General features: G+C 45.5%; 1 protein-coding gene across 6 annotated transcripts in view; it reads right to left on the bottom strand.

The window, feature by feature from the left end:
- MOK (MOK protein kinase) overlaps positions 1-17,623 on the bottom strand; it is a 50,393-nt gene that overhangs the window by 8,058 nt on the left and 24,712 nt on the right. For 2 of the 6 annotated variants that reach the window (XM_034993259.1, XM_034993260.1), the window contains exons 3-6: positions 10,617-10,706; positions 9,211-9,281; positions 275-353; positions 100-148 (exon numbers count right to left, since the gene is read on the bottom strand). The exons of 1 other annotated variant lie outside the window; for it this stretch is intronic. In XM_034993259.1, coding sequence (XP_034849150.1) covers positions 100-148; positions 275-353; positions 9,211-9,281; positions 10,617-10,706 — 289 coding nt within the window. Of the gene's footprint in view, positions 1-99; positions 149-274; positions 354-9,210; positions 9,282-10,616; positions 13,019-17,623 lie in introns of those variants that run through there. 3 more of the 6 variants (XM_034993262.1, XM_034993263.1, XM_034993261.1) reach the window with 3 other exon arrangements.

Raw genomic sequence — 17,623 nt, 5'->3', positions numbered from 1 at the left:
CATGGTGCCCAACTATCTGGGATTGAAAGCCTATCTAGTAAAAAGGTTTCCCATTCTACCTTTCTTTGATACCATTTTTTTTTATATAGAAGTTCTTACCTTTATTAATATATTTTCTGGCTTTACATCTCTGTGAAATATTCCATTTCTGCATTCAATATAAAAGGAAGGATAGAATTAATTTGTGCCTCATTCAAATTCTTTTACATTGAATTTTTAATGAATGTGAATACGTTTTATCAATTTGAGAGATGCCAAGTCTCCAGGAGCGTACCTGTGCATATGATCAAGGGATTTACATAACTGGTACATATAGTGCATAATCTTTTTTTCTGACAATGGGTGTCTTCTCCCTGTGCGATCAAGGAAATTGCCAAATATGCTTACCAATGATACATATCCCATTTTTTAAAAACATAAATAGAATCCAACAATTTTATTTAATGATGTGTGAAAATCTAAAAAACCTTTAGTAATTTCAGGAAATATGGACTGTACATACTAAATACACCATTTAAAATTCTACATACTGGCATGATTTCATGTAAAATCCCCCATGCACGCATTCTGATCACTACAGTAGTACTAAGTAATAAGCACCAGAGTAGTTTGGTCTGATAAACCCCACTCGAGCCCCCCCCCCCCCCCCCCCCCGGCCTTCCCCAACCCCCCCTTTCGACCTTTTGTTTTGAAATGTCAGGGGGCCCTTTAAAAACCCGGGTTTTCCCCAGCTTCCAGTTTGGGATTTTTTTTTTTTTTTTTTTAGATTTTATTTATTTGAGACAGAGAGAGAACGAGCATGCTTGAGTGCAAGTGGGGAGGAGGGACAGGTTCAAGCAAACTTCACCTCACACGACCCTGAGATCATGACCTGAGCCGAAACCAAGAGTCCATGCTCCACGGACTGAGTCACCCAGGTGCCCCTGGAGATTTCCATTTTAAAGGGGGAGGGATCACAGTTCCACAGAAGTGTGTTCGTAATGGAAGAAGACCCAGGATTGCTTTGCATTTCACAGCCCACTCTCCTCTGAGGGGAAGCAGCCATCGTCTGGCTTCCATCTGCTCACGCACACCGGCTCACCAGGCCTGGCCGCCTGTGGGGTCTTACGTCCTACAACTCTTAACACCACACTCCAGCATCACGGTTATCCTTGTTTCAGAAGATGTCACATTTTACTTGATTTTAACTTCCAAAGGTGTGCGTTTTTATTAAGTTCTAAATCTGAAAAACAACCATTCTCTCCTAACAATCCAGAAAACCACTTTCCTCTCTGTAAGCGCATATCCTATTTGACATTTTTGCTCCTAAGTTTGCAATTTCTGTTGACAAATAAATTTATTCTTCTTCTCTCACTAGACAAGAATGTTTTGTTTTGTTTTTTTAAAGATCTTATTTATTTATTTGACAGAGGGAGAGACAGCGAGAGAGGGAACACAAGCAGGGGGAGCGGGAGAGGAAGAAGCAGGCTTCCACTGAGCAGGGAGCCCGACTCGGGGCTTGATCCCAGGACCCCTGGGATCATGACCTGAGCGGAAGACAGACACTTAACGACTGAGCCACCCAGGCGCCCCAAGAATGTTTTCTGTTAATAGAAAGTAATTTAAATTACAAAATGTCTAAGTACAATTAGCTTTTTCATAATACTGTAATCTTTTTATTGTTTCAAATAATTTATCACCCACTTTCTGGAATTTAAAAGAATTAAATGAAGACTTAGTCATCTTTCCCTAACTTGAGTAATTCTGCAACTTTATATTGAATTCCTATCTGTATAAAGATGAAAAGAAAGCAAAATTTCTCCATCACATGTGCCGTTGGATGAAGCTTCCTGAAATCTGGTTCTTGTCCTGTGATGGGGTCTCACTGCCCACTGAATTAGCCCGGCACTCAGGAACCCCTTCCTCCCAACCAGGGGCTCTCAGGCTCCAGAGGCAGCTGAATCCCCTGGGGGCTCGTGAAGACACAGGATGCCCCCCTCCCCCCTGCCCCTAGGCATTTGGGGTCCAGCAGGTCTGCCTTAGGAATAAGTTCCCAGGTGTGGCTGCCAGGCCTAGACCCTCACTCTGTGAACCACGCCCACCACATCCCTGTTTACCAAATGCTCCAGCCACATTCACCTGCGGTGATCATCTGCACATGCCTCCAAAGCTCTCCTGTTTCATGGCTGTGCTCAGGCCGTTCTGTTCTAGGAGCACCCGTCTCAGCCACCCAGACCTCACAGCATAAACTGGTCAGGACAGTCATCTGAATTTGCACTCAGGAAGGTGGACTCTTTTAGGGAAAGTCTAACCCACCTAATCATCATCCTCACCTAGGGATGCTTTAAAATGGCAATTCCCATGGAGCGCCTGGGTGGCTCAGTCGAGTAAGCCTCTGATTCTTGATTTAGGCTCAGGTCATGATCTCAGGATTGTCTACTTGTCCCTCTCCCTCTGCTCGTGCGTGTGTGCTCTCGCCCTCTCTCTTTCTCAAATAAAATCTTTTAAAAAAATAAAATGGCAATTCCCAGCTCCAAACCCAGACCTAATGAGTCACAAAACCAAATATATGGGCCAGGAATCTGCATTTCTCGGCTGCCCTCAGTCCCCAGTGAATGAGCCTCTTTGGGTGCTGACCCTTCCTTTCCTCTTTGTTCCCCCCACACACACCCATTCATAGCCCTGCAGGTAAGGACGTGGCTTCCCCCACCCCCGTGCCCCTCCGTGAGAATCTCTGCCTTCATGAGGGGGCTCCTGAGGGAGCGAGGTGCAGTGTGAACTGTGTGGGACCTTGGTCTCAATAATCGCGGAGTCCACACCCTTGACCAAGAGGGGGTTGCCTACCCATTCTCTACAACGGTTTTTCAAAAACAAGATCCTAACTTTCCAGGCCCGAGACTCTATCTGGTTCCTAACAGATTCTTGTTCTCAAACATCTTGAAACAAATAGAATTAATAAACCACTTGTAAGCTCCTGTGTGAGTCTTCCTAAACACCAACAGACCGTGAACAGCGCCTCCCGACCAAGTTAATTTTTGCAAGCGAATTTTTTAACCAAATATCCTCGTTTAGAAGATTCTACACAATGTCATATACAACACCCGTAATGTAAAAAATATTTCCAGGAACACAATGATAAACTGTGGCATTTGTTGCTGGGACTAACTGAAGGAATGTGGCCACCAGGGTAGTCTGCACTGGAACAGAGTATCTCACACACAGCCCTTCCCACAAGAGACCCCATCTGCAGGCCTGTGCCAGGCTCTCCCGCTCAGGCTTGGAGGGGCATGCTGGGTCCAGCATGGCACAGGCAAATAAATGGTCTACCACACACACCTTGGCCCAGAGGCTGTGCCTACGGCACCAGGCATGCACACACTTGCCACGCACCTTCCAAAGGAGAAGTCCGCATTATGGCACACCCATCTGAGGTTAAAGACCCTGCCCTGCGGGGGGGCGGGGGGAGGCAGGATGTCAGCCTCAGCTGGGGCCTGAGCCATCCCCCCCCCCCCCCCCCCGCACCGCTCCCTTTCAACCATGGCAAAGCTCAAGGACAGGTTCTCCAGCTCTGCTCTATGAAACCAGTTCATCCTCAGCAAGTGCTGGGACTTCTGTGAAATTCCACTTGCTCACCTCTACCACGGAGGCGAGCACACGGGACGGGAAGCCCAGATGGTCCTGCAGAGCACGCGCACTAAGCAAGGTTAACATAATACTAACGAGGAGGAGGACAGCAATCTGCGTGTACTGAAGACTGTGCAAGGGGCCACTGGTCGAAACATGGCGCGCATTACTTTACTGGCCCCCCACAACCCCCCGAAGAGTTAGACTAGGATCATTCCCTTTCACAGACAAGGACCAAGGCTCACGGGCCTGACCCAGAACTGCCGTCCTCGAACACGCAGGACAAGGGCGCTCTGTGCTGCGGCCACACAGCCAAACTGTAGCCACACTTCCAGAAGCAACAGCATCAAAACTAACAGGATGGCGGCGTGGGCTTGGAAGAAAATTCCAGCAACAAAAAGGCCGCATCGTTCACACCCTGTCTGAATGGCGTAAGGAAAACAAAGACATCGATCGCTGCGTCAGAATGTTCCGAAATGTTTCAAATAAACCACCCAGGGCCGCTAGTGGTGTGGCTGGTGCCCAGGCGTGACAGCTACTCACTCCCTTCCGTGAAGGTTCTTCCCAAGTGAGTGGCGGGCAAAACACCCTCGCCTCCTCTTTGTTGGTCTCCCCACCCCCATTCTTGCCCTCACGGCTCACAGCGCAGACCCAGCCCAACCCCGATCTCGCAGGCTAAGTGTGAAAGCCCAGAGCAATGCTCTTAGGGTTGCTTTTAGCTGGGAGCTCCAGATGTGATTGGTTCTGCCTAAATCAGACCACCCGGGGAAGAGGATTCAGGCCCGAGTTACGGGGGCAGACGAGCGAAGGGAGAGCATCCAGTGTGAGCGCAGATGGTGGTGAAGGCGGCTTCCTGACTGTGCAGAGGCAGTAGCCTCCCTGACAGCTCAATCCTGCAGAACCGTTTTTGGAAGCTGCTTCCTGGATGCCACATCCAGAGCGTCTCTTCAGCGTCTCCCAGCGACTCTGTGAAGCCATCCGTATCCATACACCCCTTGGGGTTAAACTGGCGAGAATAGATGCTGTTGTTTGCAGTTAGAAGAGATGACCAATACGTCCACCTATGGCCCATTCACTCTTTAAACATTCTTTCAACAGAAACATCCTTTCAAAAAGCATAGTCCATGAACTGATACTGGTCCAGGGGCTGTTTGTTACTGGTTTAAGAGATGACAAAACTAAGAGCAACCGGGAACTTTTATGGCAATTCAACATTGCTGGGACATCCAGGCACATCATCGTTTTTCCAGTATCTAATTTTTATGTATTTTACAAAAGTTTTGGTCCACAACAGATTAGGGGAAAAAATGAACAAAAAACTGTCTTCCACTATAGATAGTTTTAGAAACACTGGTCTACACCAATTGAAAGATGCTTCTCCCCTGCTTTAAAATCCACTAGTGCTTCCTGTTGAACTTAGAATAACCTGAATTCTTGGAATAACCTGGCCCTACCCGCCCCACTGGCCCCACCCGCCCCACTGGCCCCTACCTACCTCACTGCCTATAACTCTCTTCCTTGTGCTCCAGCCACACTGGCCTCTTAACCTCATGGTGGCCTCAGGACCTTTGCATTAGCTGTCTCTGTCTGAAATACTCCGTCCCCATCACTCTGACATATGACCTGTTTTATTCACTCGTAACACTTATCCCTGTCTCGAACTCTTTCTTGATTTCTTTACTTGTTCAGCGTCTCTCTCTTCCTCAGAGTGTGAGCCCACGTGGGTGAGACCATGTCTGTCCCCACTGTGTCCACCTCCAGAGCAGAGCTTGGCAGGTAGCAGTGAACGAGACATCCTCTCCCGCATTTGCCTACATCTGCCACTCCTCCAGGTGAAGCTCACAATCATCTCTGCCTCATCTGACACCTACTGGGCAAAGAGAAAATTGCCCCAAGCAATTCATTTCCTCTAACGATTGTGACTTTCATATAGTTTCTCTCTTCAACAGACTCTACACTCTTTATCAAAAAACGCATCTTCGGGGGTACCTGGGTGGCTCAGTCGGTTAAGCATCTGCCTTCGGCTCAGGTCATGATCCCAGGGTCCTGGGATCGAGCCCCGCATCGGGCTCCTTGCTCACGGGGAGTCTGCTTCTCCCTCTCCCTCTGTCCCTCCCCCCTGCTCATGCTTGCTCTCTCTCAAGTAGGTAAATAAAATCTTAAAAAAAAAAAAAAATACATCTTCTATTCTTTTTCTCTACCTTCACCAGATCTTGCACATCAATGTGCATAAAGTAGACAGCTCAATAAACACGGTGTGGTCATCCTCTCATGCCATTAATTGGCTCGATATCTGACAGGGCTCGTCAATATTCCAATCATCTGAGAGTAGTCATTTGAGTGAAATGAACTGTCATTCTAGTAGGAAAAGCTTTAGTGATTGATTCAGTTTTCAGTAAGTCAGTGTCGTCATCAACAGGAACAGATAATTAGCAAGTGCCTATTCACTGGAGGCAGTGAGCAGGGGGCCAGCAGTGGGGACCCAGGGTAACGGTAGAGCGGGATGGTTAATGTTCCAGTCAGACTGCAGACTGGCTCAACTATTTATTAATAACTTAACCTTGGGTTCTCACTTAATCCTTGAAGCCTCGATTTCCTCATCTGTAAAACGGAGATGACGATGATGATGATGAGGAGGAGGAGGAGGATGCCAGGTACCGCGGGTTGTCAAGAGGCTGTACGTGTGATGGTTAAGAACACACACTCTGGAAGAGGCTGTCCAAGTCCAAACCCCATGTCCACCATTTACTAGGTACACAATCTTGGACAAGTTACTTACCTCTCTCTCTGCCTCCATTTCTCCATCTTTAAAATGGGGATAGTCACAGTGTCTGCCTGAATGGCTGTTGTGAAGGTAAAATGAGTTAATTCCTACAAAAGGCTAAGAAGAGCACCTGACAGGTGGTCAGCATTCATGAACTGTTGGCTGTTACAGTGATCACTGTATTTCATCAATTCTCAGGCAGATTTTTTTCCTCAGATTTTAACATCTCTGAAATCATGATGCAATATTGCAATATTTAGTATCTTCCAGTGAATCCCTGCCATTTTCCCCATCTTTTAACATCTCTAAAACTAGGGTACCCCTGACAGCATCTTAGACTCTGTGCACTGAGCACAGCACTGGCCTATGGAAGACACTCAGCATTTATGTGATGAGCGAATGTCTGTGGACCTACAAAATAACATTCCTTTTTTTTTTTTTAAAGTAGGCAGCACACCCAGCGTGGAGCCCAACAGGGGCTCAAAGTCACGACCCTGAGCGGAGATCAAGAGTCGGATGCTCAACCAACTGAGCCATCTGGGCTCCCCATAACATTCCATTTTCTACAATTTCTCTCTGTAGACAAATTCTGAAAGAAATGGATTTGATTTCTCCAAATATACAACTCCCCTACTACTGGAAATTAAAGATATTTCTTTTTTTTTTTAATTTATTTGAGAGAGTGAGAGAGAGAGAGAGCACAAGAGGGGGTAGGGATGCGGGACTCGATCCCGGGACTCCGGGATCATGACCTGAGCCGAAGGCAGTCGCTTAACCAACTGAGCCACCCAGGCGCCCAAAGATATTTATTTCTAAACAAAGATTTCTCAAATGTCTAAACACATAGAAACTTGCTAGAAACGATCTCCTCCTCTTAAGTTTTGAAATTTCACACTCTCGGAAGCAACAACATAATTCTAATATAAGACACATCTCACACCAAGATCCCACTATTAAAGAAAGTGACTATGTAGGTTCATGAAAAAGCAAAATGTTGGCTCACTGGTTAAAAAAAAAAAAAAAATCAATGAAGTAGTAAGATTTGATGGTTGTTTCTCTTGATTGTATTTGGGACCTTGTCCTGACACTCTGATGGACAGACGTACAGACAGGATCAAAGGGAACAATCTGTGTCAGACAGAATGTATGAGAAAATGTAATCACGGAAGAACACCTCATTTATCCAGACTGTTTGGAATAGATGCTTAAAAAGTGAAATTTCCAGATCAATAAGGTTTACTCCTTGAATGCGAAACTCTTCTTTATTGCCATCGCTGTGAGTGGGAATCTCTTCAAAACATTTTCTTTCTTCAGTTTCCTACCTTCCCGTCATGTTACTGACATGGCCTGCTGACCACCACCCACCACGCGGTTGTGCGTTCTCTAGCCCACCCTGGGGGCCGCCTGCCCGGCCTGCGCTCGTCGGTGGTGGCGTTGCTGCTGGTGTTGTCATGTTTTATATTTTCAGTTTCCTCGCCCACCGTGGGACTGTCACCTGCCACTTTCTGTTACTGCTGATGGGCCAAGTTCTAGAAGCTCCTTCTAACCAACAGCTCTGTTCTTAATAGGCTTTAAACCAAGAAACCTGATTACTAACTTTGTTAGAATTGGACTTAAAACACAAACAGATCCCTGAATGATGGGCTTACCTATGAATAAAATGCACAAGGTCTGTAACATAAATACCATTTATTCCCAGATATAAGGCAATCTCCTATTTTCTCAAAAAGATCCTGAAGTTTTTAGATCCAAAAGTTTTTCATCAACGTCTACAGATGTGGAAAACTTGCCTATCTACGCTACTTATTTTATTAGTAATTTACTAAAGCACACATTTCAAATCACATGTAAAAACTACTTTGATAACAAAGCTTTTTTCCACTTTCCCACGTCATAACAATTTTATTTGAGCTCTTCACGTGCATCTGCAGCATCAGTGTGTTCTTCCTCACAAGAATAGCTTCTTGGTCTTAAAAATTTTACATAGCACACCATCTTCGGTTTGGCCTGAATTGTTTCAGATAATACAGCAGTTTTTAAATCATCTATGCTTCTGTCACTAAAATTCTATTCCAAGCCATAGCTAGTCAGTCACTCACAGACCACGGAGCAGCTGATCTGTTTTCATCTGTCCAATAAGCACAATGTGATCTGTAAAATACCACACGTCCGGTGCCATTTTCCAGTAACATCTATGAGGCTCATTTGTCCTGACATCTAACACAACTGTGCAGTCAGACCCCCAGGGATATTTCCTAAATGTGGGCCAACCATCTGCCTCCTTTTCTCTAGTTTCTTCTGGTGGCCTCTCAGCCTCCAGAACCAGCCCCGACAGAGGCCAGCTCAGGCGCGTGTGCTTTCCTAAACAGTGCTTTATTGTTCAGAAGAAAGTAAGCGAGCACCCTGTAACCCGGGAGAGACTTTGTGAGGATCCACATAGAAGGAGGTCGTTTCTCTTCAGAGGGATTATGCTTGGGGGCAAGCCTTGCCTTCTTGAGGCCAGAACGGAACGTTAACAGCAGCCGGACCTGGAGAGCGCCCCCTGCAGGGACCCGCGGTGAGGAAGGCCTGAGCCGGCTCTGTGGTTGGGAGCCACCCCCACCCGCCTCACCAGCCAGCCTGAAGGCAGGCGGCTTTACTTTCCTCACTGGCAGCCCTCCCCCATTTGGAGGGGACGAGAATGCCAGAAAAATATCTCCCAAGCGTGAAGTGGCTCGGTACCGTATATTTATATGTAACTACTCACTCTGGTGGCTAATGATTTTGAGAACGAAAACAAAGTATGTGTGAACTACAAGCTTTAAGACGAGATCTTAGATTAGCTCACAAATTATTCTACGTACCTCGTATTAGCTCATAAATATTCATGTCCATAAGTTCACATATTAGTGCAAGAGAACCAGATTTTCTGTCACTGAAGAAGAAAGCAGGTTTGTCAAAATGTTTTTTTCTTGTCGTAATCAGAAAATATAATCAAATATTTAATTCATCTGTAAACATTTCTGGTGGACATAAAGCACTCCCACATCAAAGGCTGAAGTGTCCTGACTGAAACAGAAGTTGTGATTTTCAATCAGCACTTCAGGTAAAATTCACTTAAAATAATAGTAAAACCTTAACTCGAAGCAAAAATTCTAAACACTTCCCCTCTTTTTAATGAGATGTGTCTTGAAAATATAAAATTAACTACCAGCAGGAAGGAGAAATGAGGTTGAGGAGTTGGCTAAGCAACACAGAGGAAAAAGAATTTTAATTCACGCTCCGTGACTGCAAATTATAATGGGGGAACAAAATCCACAAAGTGGTCAGGGGAAAAGGGAGAAAGACGGGTCACACCACGCCCATGTGGTGCCCAGGCCTTGCCCGGAGTGGGGACAGAGGCCGTTGGCCGAGCTGGCGCACCCCGGGCGGGGGGAGAATGGGTCGCGCAGGCAGCGATGCCCTCGGCCTGCAGTCTCCGGCCCCGGCCGCACTGACACTCAGGGCACCGCAGGCCGGGAGGCCACACAGCTGGGACAAGACATTCCACCCTGAGTTTAAGACGGCTCCGTCCTCTGATTAAAACCTGCCGCACTTGAACTGTCAGAGACCTGGCTGGGTTTAAAGCAGCCTGGAGAGCCTGAGAGAGGCTTCACCCAGCGTGCACCTTCTCGGGCCCACAGAAAGGCCGGTCCCAGGACGCTGGGTCCGAGTTCCTGGCTCAGAGATCAGAACTGCCGGCACCTGGGGACGAGCTGTGCTCTGCCTTCTTGATCGGCAGGTAAGCCTCAGGTAGGCTATTCTAGAATTAGAAGAGAAATGAAAAGTCCCCTGGATTACATCAACCACAGGAAGGCGGCAGGTCTCACGGCCCGAGACGGTGCAGGCAGACCAGCTGGCGGGGATACGGCAGGGGCAGCCCCAGCCAGGTGACGCCAGTCCTCTCCCAGGACGCCGCCACCCACACTGGAGGCCTCGCCCGCACAGGCCACTGTCTCCAGGGAAGCCTCCCTGAGCTACAGGAGGAGCCGTTTGAATTCTGTATGCTCTTGTGATACGGAGTCACCTAAATGAAGGCATTTCCACAGTAGGAATCAGTTATGCATTTGTCCAAGTAAATACATATGTGACTTAAGATAAAATGAAAATTATTACTCCCTGAGCCACAAAGCAAATATTTTAAACATCTAATCACGGTTTTCTTTCTTAAAAAGAGATTTAATCGTTCTTATCAAATTGAGGTAATTTGTAAAGCCCCAAATATACTTACAAAACCACTTCATGCAACGTAAGAATGTTAGGGTGTGGATTCAGGCGCCTCAGTGCTTGTATCTCCCGCAGATTGTTCACTTGCTCAATACTATTGTGTAGGTAAAAATAAATAACTAGTTTATAATTTAGGTCAATTTTCAATTAGGGTTATTCAATCATTATTTGTTACCCATGATCACAACCGAAAAACTCACAAATACTTCAGGCAAGTTAATCAGCTTATATTTCTCCCGTCAGCAGCTGAAGTTCAACCCGTCTCGTTCTACATTATTATCTGATAAAAACCAAGCTTCTTATAGGTTTGGACATATATTCAAATTTTCCCCATCTAAGCTCCTGAAAGAATACCTTGGTAGTTTCTTTTATAATTAATAAACATAGAAAAAGATTAAAATTTCCTATTAATCAGTTTCTGGGAACTAACAGGCTGAGCAACATGAATACCATCTGAAGTACCCATTTCAGATTTCCATGAACAGACTAGCCTTCCTCCTTGTCTTTAACGAATGCTGTACATGTTTTCAATTTCACTCAGCTGGTGACTGGTGTTCTCTTGGCAGCTGCGTCTACTGCTGGCTCTTCTTTATGGAGACTGATCTGCCCGGCACCGTGCTCACGTCCAAAGTCATGCCAATATGAGTGCAACAGAAGTGGACGGGCTGAGGCGGGCTGTCACCCCTCTCCACAGACCCCTTCCAAGAGACACGCCTCCCCATGGACGGGCCCCTGGTCACACCCAATCAAATGACTCGATCCCCCAGAGACTTCCATCTCCTAGACAAGGAAAGAGGCTGTGGGAAGAGTCTTCTTTCTTTGAACTGCAAGACTCTGTTCTACCACCTTTTCACACACAGTGTAAAGCTCAGCATCTGTTTGGTTCTTCAGAGAGCAGTTATGTCCAATAGCACACGATCACTACCTTACGTCAGTGGGAGTACTTTAAGTCTCTCATGCTGGCCGGCAAACAGGAGCCTGGTATACAGGAGAAGCCTGAACAATCTGAGGGTGAGGGTATTTCTGACTACAAGTTTCAGACTCCTTTTCCATTTACTTTCCCCGACGGCCTCCCTCGAGCCCGGGACGATGTGCAGAATGTTAACCACTTGTGCACCGTGGTCTGGTCACCAACCACCCAGAAAAGACACAGCCCGTAACACTGGAGCAAGGTCCCACGGAGGGGCCCCTCCTGACCCAGGCATGAACCTGTTAGTTCCGGAGAGAGGAGAGGTCTGCGGAGTGCTGGGCAAAGGGCCAGGTGGAGGGTGGAGGTGGGAGCAGGCAGCTCCCAAGAGGCTCAGGATAGCCATTTACCGCCCAGAATATGAGTCTTGCGCTATTCTAATAACCGTCATGGACGGCCATTCTGGCGTGTGCGGAGACCAGATCATGACACTCTCCATGCATTACGTCAGCTTAGTACTTACCCCACCACCTGCTCCTCACCAGCACCCTGGCCCGCAGAACCAGCCCCTCCCAAATGCCTTTAGAACAATGCTTCCCAAATACATCCCATAGAACATTCTTTCTCTAGAAAATGCTTCATGAAGGAATTTCATGTTCAGAAAATTTTGACAGAGGCCCACTCTAGCTCCTTTTGGAGAGCCATAATGTACCACTGATATTAAAAGCTTCCAAAAACCCTGCAAAATAAAGAAAACAGTTTACCTTTATTTAACCCAACATTTCCCAAACTTTTTTTGCCCTAGGATCCCTTCTTACATACTATCTAGTCACCGTCCCTTAGAACGAGGGTTCCAGAGAACACACCACTCCAGACCATCCTTTGAGTGGCACGATAGAAATACCTTTTTTTCATTAGCACAGGGAAGTTGAATAGGCAAAAGGCAAAAAAAAAAAAAAAAAGATCAAGTGGAACATTCTTTTGGGGGCACTTAGGCAATTGATTATAGAGCATCTTTCAATCCCTGTCCCTGGGGTCTGCATTGGAAGAGACCACCAAAGGCTCTTGCTCAAGGTCCCACACCTTGAGGGCAGTCCCCTAACTCAGGCCTAGCTTGCTGAAGACCTCACTTCTACCTGGTGCCTGTCATGCGTCTACTGGTGGCTCTCATCTGGGAGGGACCTTGCCCCTCAGGGGATATCTGATGATGTCTGGAGATATTTTTACTCTCACAGGTTCTGTAGCGTACTCTACCCTGGCATTCAATGGTGGCAGCCAGGGAGGACACTCGATAGCCTACAACGCACAGGACAGGCCCCACGACAAATAATCTGGCCCAAATGTCAACCGTGCCAAGGCTGAGAAGCCCTGCTTTAGATGGAAAGAGCAAGAAACCAATGGAGCTAGCAACAGTTCTGATTTTTCAACACTCTGTATGAAAAAAAGTAGTTTTTAGAACTGGATAGTCAAGGGGCGCCTGGGTGGCTCAGTCAGTTAATCATCTGCCTCTGGCTCAGGTCATGCTCTCGGGGGCCTGGGATCGAGCCCCATGTCGAGCTCCCTGCTCAGTGGGGGCCTGCTTCTCCCTCTGCCTCTGCCATTCCCCTCCTGTGATCTCTGGCTCTATCTCCCTGTCAAATAAATAAAATCTTAAAAAAAAAAAAAAAGAACTCTTATCATCATTAATATGAAAACTGGTTATCATACCCTGAAACATATTCTGCTTATTATGACATAATTCTTTCATGCCTCCACAGACATTTCACTCATAAATAATGAACTAATACATTTAGAAAGGCACTTTCATCTGAGCATCACTAGCCTTTGTTCAAATAACAATATTTTTATTTTAACAAAATACAAATCAACTCTGTTCTCTCTCTTTTTTTTTAGAGATTTTATTTCTTTATTTGACAGAGAGAGAGCAGAAGCAGGGGGAGAGGCAGAGGCAGAGGGAGAAGCAGACTCCCCGCTGAGCAAGGAGCCCGGTATGGGGCTCGATCCCAGGACCCTGGAATAATGATCCGAGCCGAAGGCAGCCGCTTAACCGATTGAGCCACCCAGGTGCCCCACAACTCTGTTCTCTCTTTTAAAAATCATGAAAAAAATATAAAAAACTGGAATTAACTGTTTTTGTCTGCCTTGGAGTTGATTTGAATCTTGGGTCAGGGGATATTCAGGGTTTTGTTTGTTTTCACTGTCCTACTGGAGACAGAAACAATCATGGAATTGAAGGCCCAGGAGGACGGGCAGCCTCTGCTCCAAAAAGAACCAATGATGCCACCATAAACGGATTTTTTTCTACAACTGAAAAAAAATATAGTTACCAGGTCGAAGTATAAAAAATAAAAAATATTTAATTATTTTTTTTTAAAGATTTTATTTATTTATTTGAGACAGAGAGAATGAGAGGGAGAAAGCACATGAGAGGGGGCAGGGTCAAAGGGAGAAGCAGGCTCCCCGCCGAGCAGGGAGCCCGATGCGGGACTCGATCCAGGGACTCCAGGATCATGACCTGAGCCGAAGGCAGTCGCTTAACCAACTGAGCCACCCAGGCGCCCAAAAATATTTAATTGTTTAAATAATTATGCAATTTCAACATTCATTGTATTAGAAGTGTTTTGTTTTGTTTTGTTTTTTTTAAGATTTATTTTAGAGAGGAAGAGAGAGAGAATCCATGAGGGTTGGAGAAGCAGAGGGAGAGGGGTAGGGGTAGCAGACTCTGCACTGAGTGCAGAGCCTGACACCACGGGGCTTGATCGCCAGACCCAGAGCGCGACCTGAGCCAAAATCAAGAATGGGACGCTTAGCTGACTGAGCCACCCAGGTGCTCCGGAAAGGTTTTACAGAAAAGTTCATCTAACCAATTCAATCTATAGGAAGAAAGTCCTTAAGCTGAAGGGGAAGAAGAAGCGGTTATATTAATACTAGACAAAGTAGATTTCAAAATAAAGATTATTACTAGCTATAACGACTTCATGATGATGGGGCAGTATATCAAAAAGACAGGACAATGTGCTAAATAAGAGAGCTTCAGTACACAAGAAGTAAAGACTGACAACAGAAAGAAGAAAGAGGGGCGCCTGGGTGGCTCAGTTGGTTAAGCGACTGCCTTCGGCTCAGGTCATGATCCTGGAGTCCTGGGATCGAGTCCCACATTGGGCTCCCTGCTCAGCGGGGAGACTGCTTCTCCCTCTGACCCTCCCCACTCTCATGCTCTCTCTATCTCATTCTCTCTCTCAAATAAATAAATAAAATCTTTAAAAAAAAAAAAAAGAAAGAAGAAAGAGCTGGAAGCTTCAGTAAGTACCCCTCTACATAACTGATAGGACAGTCACTGAGAAAATCAGTAAACATGCACAAGATCCTAACAGCACTGTTAACCACCATGACCTAACTAACCTTATATCCCACGCATATTTAACACCTAAGAGGTACAATATGCTCTTCACTCAGATGAATATGCTGGACCCAAAGATAAATCTCAACAAATTTCCAAATACAAAGACTTACAGAACACATTCTCTGACTGCAAGGGACATAAATTCAAAATCAACCATAGTAAGCTAGCCAGAAAAGCCCCAAATATCTGCAAATTAAACAACACACTTGTAAATAAACCACTGGTAAAGAAGAAATCACGAGGAGAATTAGAAAACATTTTATACCAAGCAATAAGAAAACACAACATATCAAGATGTATAGAATGCAGAAAAACAGGTCTTAGATGTGTATTTGTGGCTTTAAATGCTTATGTTAGGAAGTAAGAAATGGTTAAAAATCAATTATCTATGTTTTCACCTTATGAAAGTAGACTAAGAAGAGTAAATTAAACCAAAGTAGAAGAAAAGCAACAATAAAGAGCAGAAATCGATGGCACAGAAAACAGACAAACAGGGACGCCTGGGTGGCTCAGTCGGTTGAGCGACTGACTCTTGGTTTTGGCTCAGGTCGTGATCTCGGGATCATGAGAGCAAGCCCTGCTTTGGACTCTGAACTTAGTGAAAAGTCCGCTTTGGACTCTCTCTGCCCCCCTACCCACTCCTCCACCGCTCTAAAATAAATAAATCTTTAAAAAAAAGAAAGAAAATAGACAAATAATAGAGAAAATGAACAACACCAAGTTTGGTTCTTTGAAAAGATTAATAAAACTGATAAACCCTTATCAAGACCAATGGGAGGAAAAAAATGATATAAAACACTAACACCACCAAACGATATCAGGAATGACAGAGGGGACATCACTAGAGTTAGATATCAAAAAGATAGAGAGGGGCTCCGGGGTGGCTCAGCCAGTTAAGCGTCTGCCTTCAGCTTGGGTCATGATCCCAGAGTTCCGGGATTGAGCCCTGCAGCAGACTCCCTGCTCAGCCAGGAGCCTGCTTCTCCCTCTCCCTCCTCCTACTCCCTCTCTCTCTCAAATAAATAAATAAATAAAATCTTTTTTGAAAAAAGATAAAAAGAGAGTATTATGAACTATATGCCAATAAATATGACAATTTAAATAGACAGATTCGGGGCACCTGGGTGGCTCAGTCGTTAAGCGTCTGCCTTCGGCTCAGGTCATGATCCCAGGGTCCTGGGACTGAGCCCCGCATCGGGCTCCCTGCTCCATGGGAAGCCTGCTTCTCCCTCTCCCACTCCCCCTGCTTGTGTTCCCTCTCTCGCCATGTCTCTCTCTGTCAAATAAATAAAATCTTTAAAAATAAATAAATAAATAGATTCCTTGAAAAACATAATTACCAAATCTGACACAAAACTGAAAATCAAAGTAGCCCTGTATTTACCAAAGAAACGGAATTTGTTATCAAAAGCCTCCTCACAGCTGATGGAAGTGTTCTAAAATGGGATTATGGTGATAGTTGCACAACTGTATAACTTTCCTTACAGTGCGTGGATTTTAGGATATGTAAATCATATCTCAATGAAGCTTTGAAAACCTTATAAGGTTCTACTTGAGTCTTTAACATTCCATGGGTCAGATACACCATGGTGCCATCGCAGTGGGGGGTGAAGCTTCCCCACGAAGGAAACTTAGGCCCAGATGATTTCACAGGTGAATTATTTCCTACATTTAAGAAAGAAATACTCTCACATGTTTCACAAAAGAAGGTCCATGAGTGGCTGATAAGCACATGAGTGAGTATCCATCATCACTAGCCATCAGGGCCACGGGAACTAAACCAAAGTAAGATGCCACTCACCAGGGTGGCTAACATTTAAGACTAACAACACCAAATGCTGGGGAGGATGCAGAGCTACCGCAACTCTCATTCTCTGCTGGTGGGGATGGATGGAAACAGGTATAATCACTTTGGAAAAAGGCTTGGCAGTTTCTTACACACTGAAACACCTATCCTTTGATCCAGCGATTCTATCCTAGGTAACTGTGTAAGAAAAATGAAAACCTAGATCCCAACAAGGCTTGTACATATGTTTTTTGTTAAAGATAGATTTATTTATTTATTTATTTACTTGTCAGAGAGAGAGAGCACGTGAGCACAAGCAGGAGGAAGGCAGGCAGAGGGAGAAGCAGACTTCCCCCTGAGCAGGAAGCCTGATGCGGGACTCAATCCCAGGACCCTGGGATCATGACCCAAGCCAAAGGCAGACACTTAACCGACTGAGCCACCCAGGCACCCCTTGTGCATGAGTTTTAAGAGATTTATTCATAGCAGCCTCAAACTAAAACCAGTAAAAGTCCATCACCAGGAGAATGGATAAAGAGATTGTGTGTTACTAGGTAGTAAAAAGGTATAAACTACCAGAGCAACGGGGTGGATGAATCTCAAAGACTTCATGCTGAGCTAACAGAGCTGGTCAGGAGAGCACATTCAGGGCTTTCACTTCCGGTGATTCTATTTAGTACGAATTTCTAGAAGAGGATAAAGGGAAAAACCCAGAATAGTGACTGCCTGGATGGGGGTGGAGAACTGCCATGAAGGAGCTTTATAGGTGACAGAAATGTTCTAGCTCTCAATTACATGAGAATATCCGTTTGCCAAAGTTATAAAGAAATGTGCATTTTAACATATGCAAATTTTGCCTTAAAAAAAAAAAAGACCCGTATCCTAACAAGCAAGTGGGGAAGGAGGTCTGCTGGA

The sequence above is a fragment of the Mirounga leonina genome, unplaced genomic scaffold, assembly GCF_011800145.1.
Source record: "Mirounga leonina isolate KUSES-001 unplaced genomic scaffold, KU_Mleo_1.0 Mir_82, whole genome shotgun sequence".
NCBI lineage: Eukaryota > Metazoa > Chordata > Mammalia > Carnivora > Phocidae > Mirounga > Mirounga leonina.
The sequence above is the reverse complement of the archived record's forward strand: the minus strand, read 5'-3'. Positions and strand labels throughout refer to the sequence as shown.